General features: G+C 37.1%; 1 protein-coding gene across 2 annotated transcripts; it reads left to right on the top strand.

Annotated features, from left to right (window-relative positions):
* Positions 1 to 5,137: 5,137 nt before the first annotated feature.
* Positions 5,138 to 10,864, top strand: LOC104601112 (uncharacterized). 2 transcript variants are annotated; one of them, XM_088896998.1, is made up of 4 exons: positions 5,140 to 5,298; positions 9,889 to 10,210; positions 10,309 to 10,465; positions 10,562 to 10,864. In XM_088896998.1, the coding sequence occupies exons 2-4, from the start codon at positions 10,176 to 10,178 to the stop codon at positions 10,607 to 10,609; spliced, it is 240 nt and encodes a 79-aa protein (XP_088753124.1). In that variant the 5' UTR covers positions 5,140 to 5,298; positions 9,889 to 10,175; the 3' UTR covers positions 10,610 to 10,864. The 2 variants fall into 2 exon arrangements, with proteins under 2 accessions (XP_010262619.1, XP_088753124.1); XM_010264317.3 differs by lacking the exon at positions 9,889 to 10,210 and having other exon boundaries at positions 5,138 to 5,298.
* Positions 10,865 to 15,500: the final 4,636 nt, after the last annotated feature.

Raw genomic sequence — 15,500 nt, 5'->3', positions numbered from 1 at the left:
ATTAAAACATAAAAAATATATTTTCAATTTTGGGAACCACCCGACCTTCAGCCCTTCGAACGTGAAGGTATAAAATTCAAAAAAAAAAATGCAAAACTTTTGGGTTCCCAAATTAGTGTTCCCAATTGAGTGTCAACCTGTCAAGCTTGAAATTGGTGGTTCCCAAGGAAAACTTTTGGGAACCACCAATTTCGAGCCTGACACTCAATTGGGAACCCAAAAGTTTTGCATTTTTTTTTGAATTTTATACCTTCACGCTCAAAGGATTGAAGGTCGGGTAGTTCCCAAAAGTTGCAGATAGAACAAGCATGGGAGAATAGTGGGCAAGAAATATACCATCACCGTCACTACAGGTAAGGTTGCAAAATCGTCGGCCACCGCTGCAAGTCGGTCGTCGGACTTGTTACTGCCGCAACCCACAACTGTTATTGCTGGATCTGTTGCAAAATCAATGCTGGCCGCCATATATGAAACTCACTACCGTCACTGGTCATCGTGAATCGTCGTCGGTCAGTGTGTGTTGCTGTCAGATGTCGTAGGTCGTGGCCGCCGCAGGTGGTCGATTGGGTGTAACGGATGAGAGGAGGGAAGGTTAGAATGAAAATGGGATCGTTCTAGCCCTAAACATAAGAGATGGGATTGGGGATATGGGGGTTATTTGTTTTTTTTTTATTTTATTTAAATCAATGAAAATTAAAATGATAACCTGTGAACCGCTGCCCGGGTCGAATGGTTTAGAGGTTTGACCACTCGGGTTAGTGGTTTTCTAACTTTTTCAACGGGTTTTAAAGATTTACTGGTTTATAATATAACCGGACCTGGGGGGCTAAACGGTTATCGGTTTTTTGGTCCAACCGTCGGTCCAGTCCGGTTTTGAAAACCATGCCCGTTCAATCCACCCCTAGGTGGAGCTACTTATGGATTAGGGGTGGACTGAATTCTGCCCGTGGATTGATGCCAAATTCACGGGTAGGATGCAGTTTTTAGGGGGGCTATTAATAGACTAGGAGGGGGCTACAAATTAGATTTATGAGGGGGATTGCAGTCCAAAAATCCCTAATAAAAATTATGAGGGATTGGTTTTGCTACTGGGAGATTTCAGCCAAAAATATTCTTGCCACGTGAACAAAATCTACAACCGAAGCTTCAAGGTTGAAATAGTGCTGATTGGGATTCAAGACTGACCAGAAGGAGATCATATAGGGAAGAAAAAAGTAGCAATCAACAGTGAAGATACCAGTGTTCCATGCCGCATAATGTGTGAATTTCACATGCGCCCATGCATACAAAACATTGGCGTGTTCGCACCTGATAGGTTGCATAGCTCACCTTATTTGAGATTGAGTGATTGTGGGGCCCACCTTGTTTTAGGCTGTATCATGGTTGACTGACATAAGAAATTGAGGGGATGTTTGATTCCGTTGGAGTTTATTGAAAAAAATGCTGCCACATTAGTGTTACATAGGCGTTTGTGTTTATTACCAGGAAATTGAAAATGCTTGGTTTTTTGTGCATGGGGCTTTTGGGAAAATATCAAAATTTCGTTTCTCCTAACCCTCAATATTTCTTAAAACGAAATGGTGATGTGACATACTTTTATGGGTGTTAATTTGAGATCAAATAAATACCAAGAAATTGAAAATGCTTGGTTTTTTGTGCATGGGGCATTTGGGGAATATCAAATTTTCGTTTCTCCTAACCCCCAATATTTCTTGAAACGAAATGATGATGTGACATACTTTTATGGGTGTTAATTTGAGATGGAAAACAATAAATGTTTAAAGTGATGCATAACCAAATAAAGAAAAGCAATAAACATTTAAAGTGGAAAACGTTGGAAGTAAGATAGTAAAAATAAGCATTTAAGGTGGTGTTCGATGGTCTTGTCCACAGTAAGATATGGTGTTCTGCTATGTATGGATGGTCCTCGTCCATAAAATAGTATGAACAGGGATGGGCCACACTTCAATTTATCGTCTACGCATTTTCTTGTGGATGGTCCACACTATGGTGTGGACAGTTTGTGGGAAGGTTTCAGTATAACGCACCCATGTTACACTGGTTCAATTACTCTCATTTTATTTAATCTTTTAATAATTTTTAATATTTTATCAATAAAATAATAATTTGTAATGTTAATTCTAGCACAAGTCTGATGGTTTTCTTTCTCAACTCTTTTTTCATTATTTAAATATTAATTTTTTAATATTTTTATCAATAAAATAATTTTTAGAATATATATATTTTTAAATATTTAAAGTAATATTTTTAATTATTTAAAAAATGCAATTGTTGCTTACATATTAATTTATTGTCTTTTTTTCATTTACCATATTAAATGCAAAAATTAGGTATTTATGATCGGCTATGTAGATCTCCCATAAAAAGTATATGAGATACATGGAATCAAAAAGTGTAGTATGGACCAATCTACACCACACCTACAAAACGCCACCGTGAGTGTGGACTGGTCCGGTCCACACAATCTATCCATAATTCAGAACAGTTATGGATTGTGGTGTGATGTGGATTAATCCCTGCCACAGGGTGTGGTGTCGACCAGTCCACACCCACCAATTTCTCATCCACACTCTAGAACACCCCTAAAGTAATAAATGGCCTCTCTGTAAACTCCAACACAACTAAACATATACTAATTAATTGTATTTGTGGGGCATATACATTTTGTGGCTGGTTTGGAGTGATCAAATGCAGCTAATCCGAATAACGAATTGGGATTAGTGTTAGTATGCTGACAATGAATGGTAGTGCGCCACATTAGTGATAAAATAGATGGTGAAATAAAATCAAATAATTATGGGTCCTATATATTTTATTATTGGTGTGGAGAGTTATAATTTGTTTTTTTAACAACTTTCATGCAATATTCATTGATAATTTGAAAGTACATGAAGCCCAGAAGAGTTATATATAATATTTACATCAAACTTACTAGAGTAGTAGGCAAAAAGATGAGCTAAAGTATTCCGATCTCTAGGGATCTTGAAAGTTCTCAAAAATTGTGATATTGTGCATTATGGTTCTGATGTGCATCTGAGTTATCCAGTTGCCAATGTTGGTTCTTTCTTGAATGGCCTGTATAACCTGTGTTGCATCAGAGAAGAGAGATATATGTTTATAACCTTCTTAATTTGCTTTCTCCAATCCCTTAACAACTGCCTTGAATTCAGTATCTTGAATTCCTTAAACTGCAACGATAGTTCTTGATGCAAATAGTAAGTGATTATCGTGAGTGGCTATGAAGGAAAGATGGCATTTTTTTGGAATAATTCCTCTGATGAAGATGCCCCACCTTGATGCCTTCTAAGATTCCTTTCATCCCATATTAATCTTAGCAAGATACTAATTTTGGATAAGAAAGACTTGATCTAACTTTGTTAACTCCCGTTTGGTGGACAAGAGCCAATTATTTAGAATCTGGTGTAATGAAGCTTCTTCATGGTGATTCGGATTGATGCCAAGTTGAGCATGACGCCATATAACCCCTGAATATGAACACTAAAAGAATATATGATTTAAGGTTTCTTGGTGTTGTTGACAAAAACAATAAAGTTTGTCATGCATGTGTGATGAAACCAAATTTGTCCAACATAGGAATTCCTTGCCATAAAGCCTTCCACATGAAAACTTGGACTTTATATGGGACCTTGAGCTTCTAGATTAAGCTCCAATAGAAAAAATTAAAAGATGTTGATGGTTTAGCATAAATAATTACCTGATAAACGGATTTAACAGTAAAAAATACCATTATTTGTGTGCTTCCAAAGCAAGCAATCAGATGATAAGTCTGGCTAAGGTGTGATCGATCAGAGCTCAAATCTCCTACCCACGCTTAACCTGTTCACGGGCCGGGCTTCGAGCTAGACCTACATTGTGTTGGGCTTGGGCTTTGGGCCGGGCCCCATTTAGATTTTGGCAGAAGCCAAGCCCGTGTAAGAATGACAACAGGGTGGGGATCATATTTCCCGTCCTTGCCCCGATTCTAAAATTAACCTCCATCCCCATCCCTGATCCCCACCAGGGATAAAATTTGTCCTCCATCTTCGATCCCTGATGAGGATGGGTTCCCTGCGGGGACTAGAATCCCCGAAATATTTTTAGATAATAGTATTTTCTTTGAAAACTAAATTTACTTAAAATAGATAAAAATTTTAAACTATAAATACTGTTTTAAATATGTTTTGATATATATATATATACATTTAATATAAATAACATATAAATATATAATCGGGGTTGGGGCGGGGCAGGGACCTCAATCCCCATCCCCGACCCCATCTGGTCGAGGAAGTCGAGTCCCCGTCGGGGATGGGGAAAATTGCCATTCCTAAGCCCGAGCCTAGCCCATGAACATGTCTATGCCTCATTATAGTTGTATGTTGAGAACATCTCCCATGTTTGCAAATTGGGATCTGCTCTCACAACCACATCTCACCCTATATTGGGGGCATCTCCCCATGAATAATAAATATAAGTACCGAAGATGTTCCCAATATACAGCCAAGACATGTGGTGAGGTTGGTGTGAGGCGCAATTTATGAGACTCCATGTTTTTATCTTACCATTTATGGGGAGATGTTCCCAATGTACAACTGTAATATCACATTGGTAGGATTCTTGTGGGCAAGAGATCTCAATTCGATTGTATGAACATTTCATTAGGGATGCAAATGGATTAGATTGGATTCGAATTAGGGTATATCCGAATCCAATCCGATATTGTTCATGTCGGATCCGATCGGATTTTATAGGACTTGATTTGAATTTGAATCCTATCGATAAGTTGGATCTTCAGATCTGATTGATCCGACTTATTGTCTTTAAAAATTAATAAATTATTAAAAGAAAAATAAAATATACTAATTTAAATAAAGTAAAAACAAAAAAATACAAGTATTTTTTAATTATTTTAATCATATATATACATGTTTTTTATAAAAAATAAATAATGACAAATTATAAAAATATAATATAAATAATATATTTATAAATAAATAAATAATATATATATGTATTATATATATTTATATTTATATTTATAAGTATATAATATATATTGGATCGGATAGGGATGATCCGAATTCGATCAAATAGATCAGATATCGAAGGTAAAGCCGCAAAGGACAAATCCGTAATTCTGTACATGTTGTTAAGGAGGCGGGGGAGGATACTTTGGTTTTCTCTCATCTCCACCTCGCTTCCTTGACGCCATAACCCTAGATCTACCTCTCAGCCTTCAGCACTCAAAAGGGCTACCGCGAAATCTCTGCCGCCGAGGTAACTCTCTGAATCCCCCGAAAGCAACACAGCCATAACCTTTATTTCTCCTGTTTATTCTTTCTTAAATGAAGAAACCAGACAGATGAAATAAAATAAAAACAGACACCCATGAATCTGTTCTCTTTTGATTTTTTTTTTCTTTCTGTTGTTCGATAGATGATTAAGTAAAATTGTTTCTCTCGTGGCTAATATGGGTAGTGTATGTGATGTTTTAGTTGAAATCTTTGGAGGAACAGAGAAACAATTGCGTCTTCTTTCATATGCTTTTGTTTTCACTCTTAAGCATGTTGATAACCAGTCTAATCCATTATTATGCATGAGCTTTCTTCTAACCATTAGTACTTTTTGCTGCAAACCAGCTTCCATGTGCACAATGGTTTGGCTTGTACGTTTTTGATGGCCAAATTGAGTCATGTCTCCACATTCATGGTTCATCATTGGATGTGGTTTTACGAAAACTAAATGGAAGGTTCTTCTAAGGAACTATAATAATAGTTATAAACAAATGAAATGTTACGATTTTGATTTTGCAGAGACACGGAACAATGCATATCGATAGTAGGTTGGCAGAATTTGATGTTCATTCGTAACAATTGATAAACCCACCAGAAAATGACTGATATTATGTGGAGGGGACATCAGATGCCAATTTTTTAGGGAAGAATTACCCATCATTTTTTTGGGTGGTGGGAAGAATTAATTGCATTATTAGGGCAGTTTCTGTGGACAAAGACAAAAATGAATTTTTATTCATCAGACATTTTATTTTTCAGGTCTTATACGTTTTTCCTAAGTGATGCTGAGACAATTTAAAAATAATGAGATTGATAACAATATGGAATTACTATTCAATGTCAAATAGTGGAGGAAGACCCAGATTTACTATCCTTAAGTGGAAATTGTGGTTGAGGGTGTGAATGTGCTGCATTACCAGAGGTAGGGGTGGATTCGAGCTGAGCCGAATATCTAACTATTTGAGCTCTGCTCGCCAATACAGTATATGGCTCGAGCTCAATTTGAGCTTGACTATGAGCCAAATGTTTGAAAAAAATAAAATACAATAACGAGACAAGCTCAAATAGCTCGTGAAAAGCTCGGCTCGTGGCCACCCCTAACCGGAGTTATCCAAGAATCTTGTGCTCCTCCATATGTGACCTTTCAATAGATGTCTTGCTTTAGTGAGTCCTTTGTCACCATGGTTGCCTTAGTATTGAATTTGAGAACTTCCTACTTAATTGAAGGAACATGTCCTCTGGGAAGTACTTCTTTCTAAATTTCTTTTCCCAGTAAGAACCGTTCTCTTTACAATGCCAGCGTAGTTTAGCCTTGCATTATTCATCTCCTAAACTGACTCAAGTTTTGGAACAGCACATCCTGTTGACTGGTTGTCTTGTTCTAAGCAACAGTATGTCTCACATGCTTTATTGTGCTTAAAATTATAAACATACTCTAAATCATGGTGAAGCTTGAGCTAAATCAAATCGTGAATTGTATGACAAATTATAAGATCTTTCTTTCTCTATTTTAAAAATTGGGAGTGATTTGGGCATCACCCATTTGTAATAAAGGGACACACCCAATCACTACTCATGGAGTAGATGCCACATAAGACAGTAACACCCCTATGTTTTGACTTCTGTGATAACAAAAAGTGCTTTCTTTGTCTTTTTCTAGGGATTTGGCTGGTTTATCAAAATTTGGATGTGCCCTAATCACCCTTTAGATATTTGTCAAAAATTTAAAACACGTGCTTAAAACTAAAACATATAGGCTGCATTTGGAAACAGTGCAAATAGAGTGTAAATGCAAATATGCAGAGTGCATTTTGGTCCATACAAATGCAAAGTTGGTTTAGTTTTGCATTGATAAATTTACTCTCTTGCCAAACGATTTTTAATTGTAATGGATGCAAACACAAATCCCAATATTGAAATATACCTTTTTAACATTGATCATTTTGAATGCAAATGTTTACTTCCTTTTTTCGATGCAGAATTACTTCTCATTTTGGGTGTAAACATGCATTGGAAATTGTGTTTTCTGTCATTGTCAATACACAGTTGCACCGTTGCCACTTGCCAAACACTAGCAAAACTGAAGCAGAGTGCATATATGCATTGAACCAGGATTTGTACTCTTTCTAAACGCAGCCACATGGATTAGTGATCCCATTTTTGTGTCATAGCTACTATATAAGCAGTTAATACACCAGGGTTTGCCACTTAGAAACTAGAATGGTAGATGATGTAGTCAAGTTTGACTTATGAGTTAATTAACCCATATATAGTCTCTCTTTTATCTAAATAAATCTTATTCTAATAAGAGTTTTAAAAGAAAAGTCCCTTGAAAGAAAGTTTAGAGAAACTGAGGATAGAGAACCATGACTTAATTGAATTGATTTGAATTGTATGGATTGTATAAATAGTAAGGTTCAAAGAATAACCTTAGGAGTAGAAATCTAGCACTACTAGGGAAATGGTTGTGGAGATTCTCGCTGGAGAGAGAAACATTGGGTTAAGATAGTGGGGAGTATTCATGGGATGGCAAATAATGGATGGGATTCTGGGATTCTTGCAAGGACTACAAGAGCATTTCCTTGGAAAGCTATTCAAGTTATTTTGCCCTTGTTCTCTCCCTGGATAAGGTATGATGTGTACTCAGGTAACCTCACTAAATTTTGGGAACATATTTGGGTTAGGGACTCCGCTTTGAAAGATCAATTTCCAAGCCTTTTTGCTATCTCTACCATGAAAAATGAACCAATTTTCTCCTTCCTTGTACCTTCTAATTCACCTTTTGGTTTTGGTTGGAACCTGGGTTTGAGAAGAGCTATCAGGGACACAGAGTTAGATTGCCTTATTATCCATTATGGATGGGATTTTCCTAGCTCCAACAAAGGCAAATAATAGAATCTGGACTCTCACTCCTACGGGGTCCTACACTTGTGCCTCCTTCTTTAAGGCCCTATTACCCCCTCTCCTATTGGTTTGTCCTTCCCGATTAAAAAGGTGTGGTGTCAACCTATTCCTCCTAAGGTTGGGAGTTTTTGTTGGGAAGCCTTCTTGGAAAGAGTTAATAAAGGGGATTTACTTCAAAGAAAAAGACCCAATAGATGTTTATCTCCTAACTGGTGTGTCCTCTGTAAATCTGATGGTGAGTCTGGATACTAACTAATTTCTTGTCAGTTTGTTAAAAGTATTTGGGAATGTTACTTCTTTGTTTGGGTGCAGGTGGACCCCTCCTTTGAATGTGCAAAGTTTATTCACATCCATGCCTCGCTGGACAACAAAAGGGCCAAGATCATGTGGAGATGTGTTAGGGCTGCAGTATGTTGGACTGTTTGGGAGGAGAGAAATTCACGGATTTTCTTAGATAAGGAGAGAAGCTTGGAAGCAAATCTTGGAGAGTATCCATGTTAGGGTGATACATTGGTTGGAAACTTTAGAACTGTTTACAGACTTCTCAGTTGATCAAATGATAAGAAATTGGAAGGAGATTGCAGATTCAGCTTCGGTGAAGAAGACCTCAAGTTCTTGTTGGACACATCCACCTCAAGGGTTTACCAAACTGAATGCTGATGGCAGGGCCTTCCGGAATAGGGGGAGTGATAAGAGATGAAAAAGGGAACTTGTTAGCTATGTATTCCGGTCCAATTGGGGTGGGCGATTCTCTAAGGGCTGAGATTCTAGGAGCTCTTGAAGGAGGGATCCAAAGGGCTAAGGACATGCATATTAAAAAACTGATCATAGAATGTGATTCTGAAATTGTGGTGAATTGGCTAAAAGAGGATAGCTCTAAGCTCTAGATTTACAACAATGAAAAGAGGAAGTTTAAGTGGCTGACTAAGGACATCGAGAAGTTCATTGCACATGGATAAAAAGAAATGCAAATTCCTTGGCAGATGGGCTAGCTAGACAAGGGGTGAACAAAAACTCTCTCTTTTGGGCTGTGTTGTAAGTTTTTCATGGTTTGGGTGTACATTGGTATAGTAGGGAGTCAAGATTCTTTAGCTCTTTTTCTATGTAACTTCCTAAGTTCTCAATTATTAATAAAATTTACTGTTATTGATAAAAAAAAAAAGAATAACCTTAGGAGTTTCTATTTAGATGCAAGATTCAAATGAAATCCTTGGGAGTTTAAGATTTGAGCTTTGCTTTGTATTGTAAACCATAACATGTTGATATCCCTTTCCACAATAAAAAATGTTCTAGGTATTCAAGTTTATTGTCAACAATCTTATATAAGAAATTTGCTGACATAGAAGTAGCCTGAGCTACGGAATTCATCAACATTGTTTTTTTTTTTTTATAAATGAATTCATCAACATTGTTATCCCAGCTTAAGATATCAGTTTCCCTTTCCAGGCTGCTATGTTACATATCCAAAGTGTGAATCTTATATATTTATCATTTTATCATTTTAAGACATTTCTTTGGTCAAAATGGACCCTCCACCCCCCAGTGCCCTATTTTCCTTTTCTTTTCCTCGTGGGAGTTTATTACTGGTAGAACATACACTCTTCTAGGTTTTACCTTCATAACATAGTTATATGTTTTTTAGTATTGTGTTTCCTTGTCCAAATTGCAGTTTGTGCTTATCCTATGCCAATAAAGAGACCAACAGAGCTCCTTATTGATAGTTGTCGGAAAAAGATTGCTTGTTCTAAATGAAGCTTGGTAGTCATATACCATAATTTATAACTACTTTGGCACCAAAGAAAGGTTCTCTATTGGGACAAAAAGCTGTTACAAGGAGTGTTAATTGCTGGTCTTTATCCTCAATCTTCTATAGACCCTCAGCCTGAAGTGAAAGTGGGAAACCAAAGTCCAATTGCCTCAACGTGTGGGAATGAATGGGACAATCTGAATTATGGAATGTGTGCATATTACATTGAATTTGTGTGTATGAGGTAGGGTTTGACGGGGGAAGTTGCTCTTCTGTGATGTGCTATTTTCTGCTTGCTTTTTACATTGAATTTTCATTTCATCTTTTTAATTGACCATGCAGAATGACGGAACCACCCTTTGTCCCCAGGGAGAGACTCCTTAAGAAGCAACAGTACTTTCAAAACATTCACAAGCACACTTACTTTAAGGGTCCTTTTGACAAGATCACCTCAGTGGCCATTCCCCTTGCACTGGCAGCTTCATCTATAGCTCTAATTGTGAGTTATCTGTTTCCATGAAGCAAGAAAATTTTCTAATTTTTAACAACGTTCAGTTGATTTCTTGCATCATTAAGACTCTTATGCTTTGTCCAGGCACGAGGGATCTACAATATGTCTCATGGGATAGGGAAGAAGGAATGATAGTGCTTTCTCCGCTTTGTGATTGCGCCTATAAGCTTGACACATGATAGATTCAAAATATCTTACGAAATGGGCTTTGGACAATGGTTGTTCTCGAAGTTTTAATTGTTTCGTTTTTAGTTTCAAATTGTAATAATGGCTTAAGTCTCAGATAACAACTAAGGATCCATCCTTCTGAACTTTTGGGTGTTTGGATTTCTCCGATAAATAATGATCTGACCTCAATTCTTAACTAAAGTTACTGTTTTTATTTCATTGGCTTGTTGCTTTCAAGTTTCAACTTATTTCACTTTTGGGAAGGCATGTTTCCCGTCTTTGACATGGTGATCTAGGCCTATTAACTTTGGAACTCCAATTTGGCTTTCCTTGTGCCATTCGTGAATTTGCTCTACAGTTGTAATTTCGTTGCCTGGCTTACCACTTAGGGATGTGTTATTAGTTATTACTTAAAATAAGTGGAAAAAAATCATTCTGATGTTGCAAGGTGCAAAAGCATTGATACATGAGGTACATTGGCACTCTCTTAAAATGAAAATATACCATAAAAAGCTTTGAAATCGTCATAATCCATGATGAAGATCAAGTTTTGAATCTTTATTCTACCAAATTTGTAGTATTTTGTGTATCGTCCACCCCAAAAATATGTATTAATAAGCATGGTTCAAAAGTTTTGATATTCTTTGATATGCAGAAATTATATTTCATCGTATGATATATTTACAAAAAGGGTAAATTACAAGACCCTGTAATATGATGTCAGTATCAAATACCCCTTGTAATTTCATTAATGGGAAATAGCCTCTGAACTTTTAAGTGTGACAAAGACCCACTTCCGTTGAGTTAATTTTAAAAGGGATTCTCATCGATAGTAGCTCTTCTATTTTTTTCCGATGTTTTCAAATTGCTATTGACATGGATGGCTGGACTGTTCAGCTTGGGAACTGTTATATGCAATCAGTTCCCTTTTACTTTAAACCTGATTCCTGGTAAAAAATCATTGAATTGGTCAATGACCTATTGACTCGGGTGGTTGATTCATTGACCTTTCAACAGTTTTGACCTTTTTATTTTAATTATTTTTTAATTTTTATTTTTTATCGGAACATGCAGTCTATTCGAACCAGACGGTCAAACTGTCAACCCAAAAATTAATGGCCAGAATTGTTTCAATTCCAGATCGTTTTTTAAAACATCATTTTTTTCCTTTTGTTCCCTTTCAAGACAAAAATCTTAGCTAATCTTTTTTCCCCTTTTTACCCTTTCTTTGTCATCAACGGCGATGCCTTTTTCGTCTCTATTTTCTCTATCAATAATTGGTTGTTGCAACAGAGCACCGATTACAAAGCTTAAGAAGGATAGAGTGGACGCTAGGATAATCAGGATCTTTATTTTAGTTTATAATTTTCTTACAGCATCTGATCTTCTTCTATTATTCGACAGTTTTACAGTTTTACTCATACTTCAATTTGGTCTGCCTAGGACTAGGATTTAGATGAGATCGAATCTGCTTATCACAGAAGGCGCCTTACACATACATCCTATAATGGGAATATCTCCCGTAGTTTTAAGTTATTATTCACGGGAGATATTTCCAATGCACATGAGGAGCAGATACCATTTTAGACCTGACAGAATTGCAAAATCTCAGGTAGAGTTGCGGCTTAAGAGAGGCTACTTAGAGCCAACTAATAATGGGGATCATGATAATCGAGTCCTCCATCTTGAACAAGTAGAGTCAACCACAGGCGGTCCACCGCGATATATCCTGTTTGTGTAGCCTCTTGTGATATATCCAAGCCAATTCCCATGTGATATACCGACATCAATTCTAACAGTGAACTGTTAAGACCAGGACCCTCCTTCCTTACAAGTTACAAATATCTTGAAGCAATTATCACACAAAATATTTATTAACAAAAGACAACCTCCCAATTCTCCTATCTTAAAACCTTGCTTCCTCTTTTTTACTCCAACTCGAACTGACTTCTCCAACGTGAAAAGACTGCTTTGGTTAGAAGAATGAAATTTGGGCATTGGAATTTGATGCCGTCTGACTGAGGTGTTCTGAACTGAGCATACAATCAGACAATCTTATCAACAAAGGTTCAAATATCGATACAGGTTGATATGCCGTATCGGTAATATGTTTTTTTTTTTTAAACTGGTTCAAAGGGGCCAGTTTAAGGCCAATCTACCCTCTGAACCACTTGCCAACCCGAAACATCCCATGTAGGAGTGTATCGGAAAGGCTCCGGTATTGATACGTATCAACCGATACAAGTTGATACGTGACGAAATTTTGATCCTTGTTGCCAATTGGGCGAAGCCGAGGTGAAAGGATAAAGCCGTGCACTGAGATCTGCAACTAGGAGAAAGGTCAAAGGGCCAAGGAGTTATTCCCCGGACAGGTTCTCCAACGTTCAAGTTAGTTGGGTGAGAATTGAGAAAGAGGTGGCCGGGCCGAGCAAGTTGAAGTAATGTTGGTCCGAGCCAAAGAGATAGTGCAGAGAGGTATTTAAAGAGAGTTTTGTCGAAAGTCCCTTACCTCGAGTAGGAAATACATATTTATAATTGGGTGTCCGTGTCCTAGATGGATAGGGCTTTCAAGGCTGTCAGGATGAGGTCGTCCGCCGAAGTTTTTAGGAGGTTTCCTCTTCTCTGGCAAAGTTCGCTTCCTTATCCATACAGGACACTCCTTCTTAGTTGTGCTCTTCTGTCATGCGTGGTGCCGACATGGGTAGAGAGAGAGGATGGTTGTGGAGGTTGTCACATGGCATCCTTGGCCAGTTCAATCATCACCCAAACAGGAATATCTTTGAATAGTGCAGAGAGATATTTAAAGAGTGTTCTATCAAAAGTCCCTTACCTCGAGTAGGGAATACCTATTTATAGTTGGGTATCCCTGTCCTAGATGGATAGGGCTTTCAGGATAAGATCGTCTGTCGAGGTTTTCTCTTTCCCGGTAGAGTTCGCTTCCTTGTTTGTACAGAATACTCCTTAATCGTGTTCTTCCGTCATGTGTGGTGCCGACATGAATAGAGAGAGAAAATGGTTGTGGAGGTTGTCACGTGGCATCCTTGGCTAGCTCAATCATCACCCGAACAAGAATCTCTCTAAATCAATGAATTGTTTATCTTCAATGTCAAAAGAAATGATATTGTCACTAATTGCGATCCAATGCATATCTCTACCAATACATACTTCCCGTGGGCTGCTGTAATTAACGAGTGAAGGGATATTCTTGAGAGTCCTCCATGAACCGGTATCCACTGTATCAGTGGCGGAGTCAGGAGGGGGGATTAAACTTTTAAACAAGAAAATGAGATAGGGAGAAGAATTATGGTTTGAGAGAAAATGGCTTGTGAAGGTTTGGGTCTATTACAATTTTTTTTAAAGAAAAAATAAATATATATTTTTTATTTTGAGAGTTGGAGGAGTGTTAAAAATAATCCTTTACATTTTAGTTGAAGTTTTACATATTTGGGAGGGGGAGGGGGGGCAAAGACGCACTTTGTTAGGTTTTGATCCAACTTCTACTTAGTAACCACATATAAATAATGGTTTCAATAAAAGGTTTGAAGGGGAAGAACCCCCACCGAGATACTTGGCTCCGCCCCTGCACTGTGTCACTGTGTGCGCCACCATTACTATGACAAATCCGACCTTACGACCTTGTATTCCTCTGTTCTGGGATTATAACCTTCAATGTTCAATCTATAAATACTAAAGGTTCTAAATCCAAAATAAATAAAGGTTCTAAAATGAAGCCTGAGTGGGTGTACAAATTGGATTGAAAAAATTCCACTTTTCCCATTCACTCTGAGTTCAAGATTAATTGGGTATCTGTCAAGAAGGCTCTCGACTTTGTCAAAATCGTCTAGTATTTTGATCTTTATGTTGTTATATCACCAGTCTAGAAGATTTTTCGGCGGGAAGAAACAGAGGTATTTTCGGATCAGTTTGGGTTAAGAAAAAATGGGCAAGAAAATAAAGAGAATTTAGTGGGGGTATTTTGATAATTTAGGGGATTTAAGGTCTACCACTGGGAGGAAGCAGGGTTCCCTTCCAAGATGGGAGCAAAACAAGGTCTACCACCGGTCTACTAACAAACCAGATGGGGCTGCCAATGGATCAAACTAAATTGAATATGGGTAAATCCAAATTTGATTCATTTATATTTGAATTTAAATAAGATTTTATTCATCAAATTTATATTGGATTTGAATCGAATTTGGATTGAAATTGGATATTGAATAGTAAGAGTAAATTAAACTAAAAATGATCTAAAGATTTATGTTATTTATTAAATGAATGACTTTGATGTTGCATTTCATGAACAAAATGATCTGAGAATTACTGTATGAAATTTTAATCTATTACAATTTTAAAAACACAACATTCAAACCGGCCTTTTTAATAGATATAGGATTATATTGGATTGATCGGATTAGATAGGGGTGGATCTATATATTTGATCCAATTATAAATGGATCAATGTTGAATCACCCTTAATGAGATTGAATTTGAATTCGAATTTAAACCATTGGATACAGTCTGCAGCCCCAATACCAGACAGTGATGGATTTTTCTTACTTTTGGCCTTATCTTTCTCGTTTCTTTATTGAGAAATATTCAAATAAAACCCTCTGCTTTTGGTAAATAATATAGATATGTTTTTAATTGAAGATGTAATAATCAATCTAATCCAACGAAAGATGAATAGACTTTTCTCTTAACCATTCGTACTACTTTTGGGGTAAACCGGTCTCTTAACCATTCGCTAACACCGCCACCATAAGTCCTCGACCTCGTGCTGTTTCACTTGTGTTGCATACGCTTGCTTTCAGATATCAGGTATTGGGTTTATCTTAAGGATGTTTTTGAACCTTAG

Source organism: Nelumbo nucifera, chromosome 2 (assembly GCF_055504915.1).
Source record: "Nelumbo nucifera cultivar China Antique chromosome 2, China Antique-T2T, whole genome shotgun sequence".
NCBI classification, from domain to species: domain Eukaryota; kingdom Viridiplantae; phylum Streptophyta; class Magnoliopsida; order Proteales; family Nelumbonaceae; genus Nelumbo; species Nelumbo nucifera.
Note: the sequence above shows the minus strand (reverse complement) of the source record. Positions and strands in the feature narration are given on the sequence as shown.

What these genes read in the sequence shown, in the direction of transcription:
- LOC104601112 (XM_088896998.1), top strand. Translation starts at nt 10,176, where the DNA reads ATGTGTGCATATTACATTGAATTTGTGTGTATGAG. An exon ending in ATTGAATTTGTGTGTATGAG is followed by an intron (nt 10,211 to 10,308) that starts GTAGGGTTTGAC and finishes TTGACCATGCAG; the next exon opens with AATGACGGAACCACCCTTTG. An exon ending in CTTCATCTATAGCTCTAATT is followed by an intron (nt 10,466 to 10,561) that starts GTGAGTTATCTG and finishes TGCTTTGTCCAG; the next exon opens with GCACGAGGGATCTACAATAT.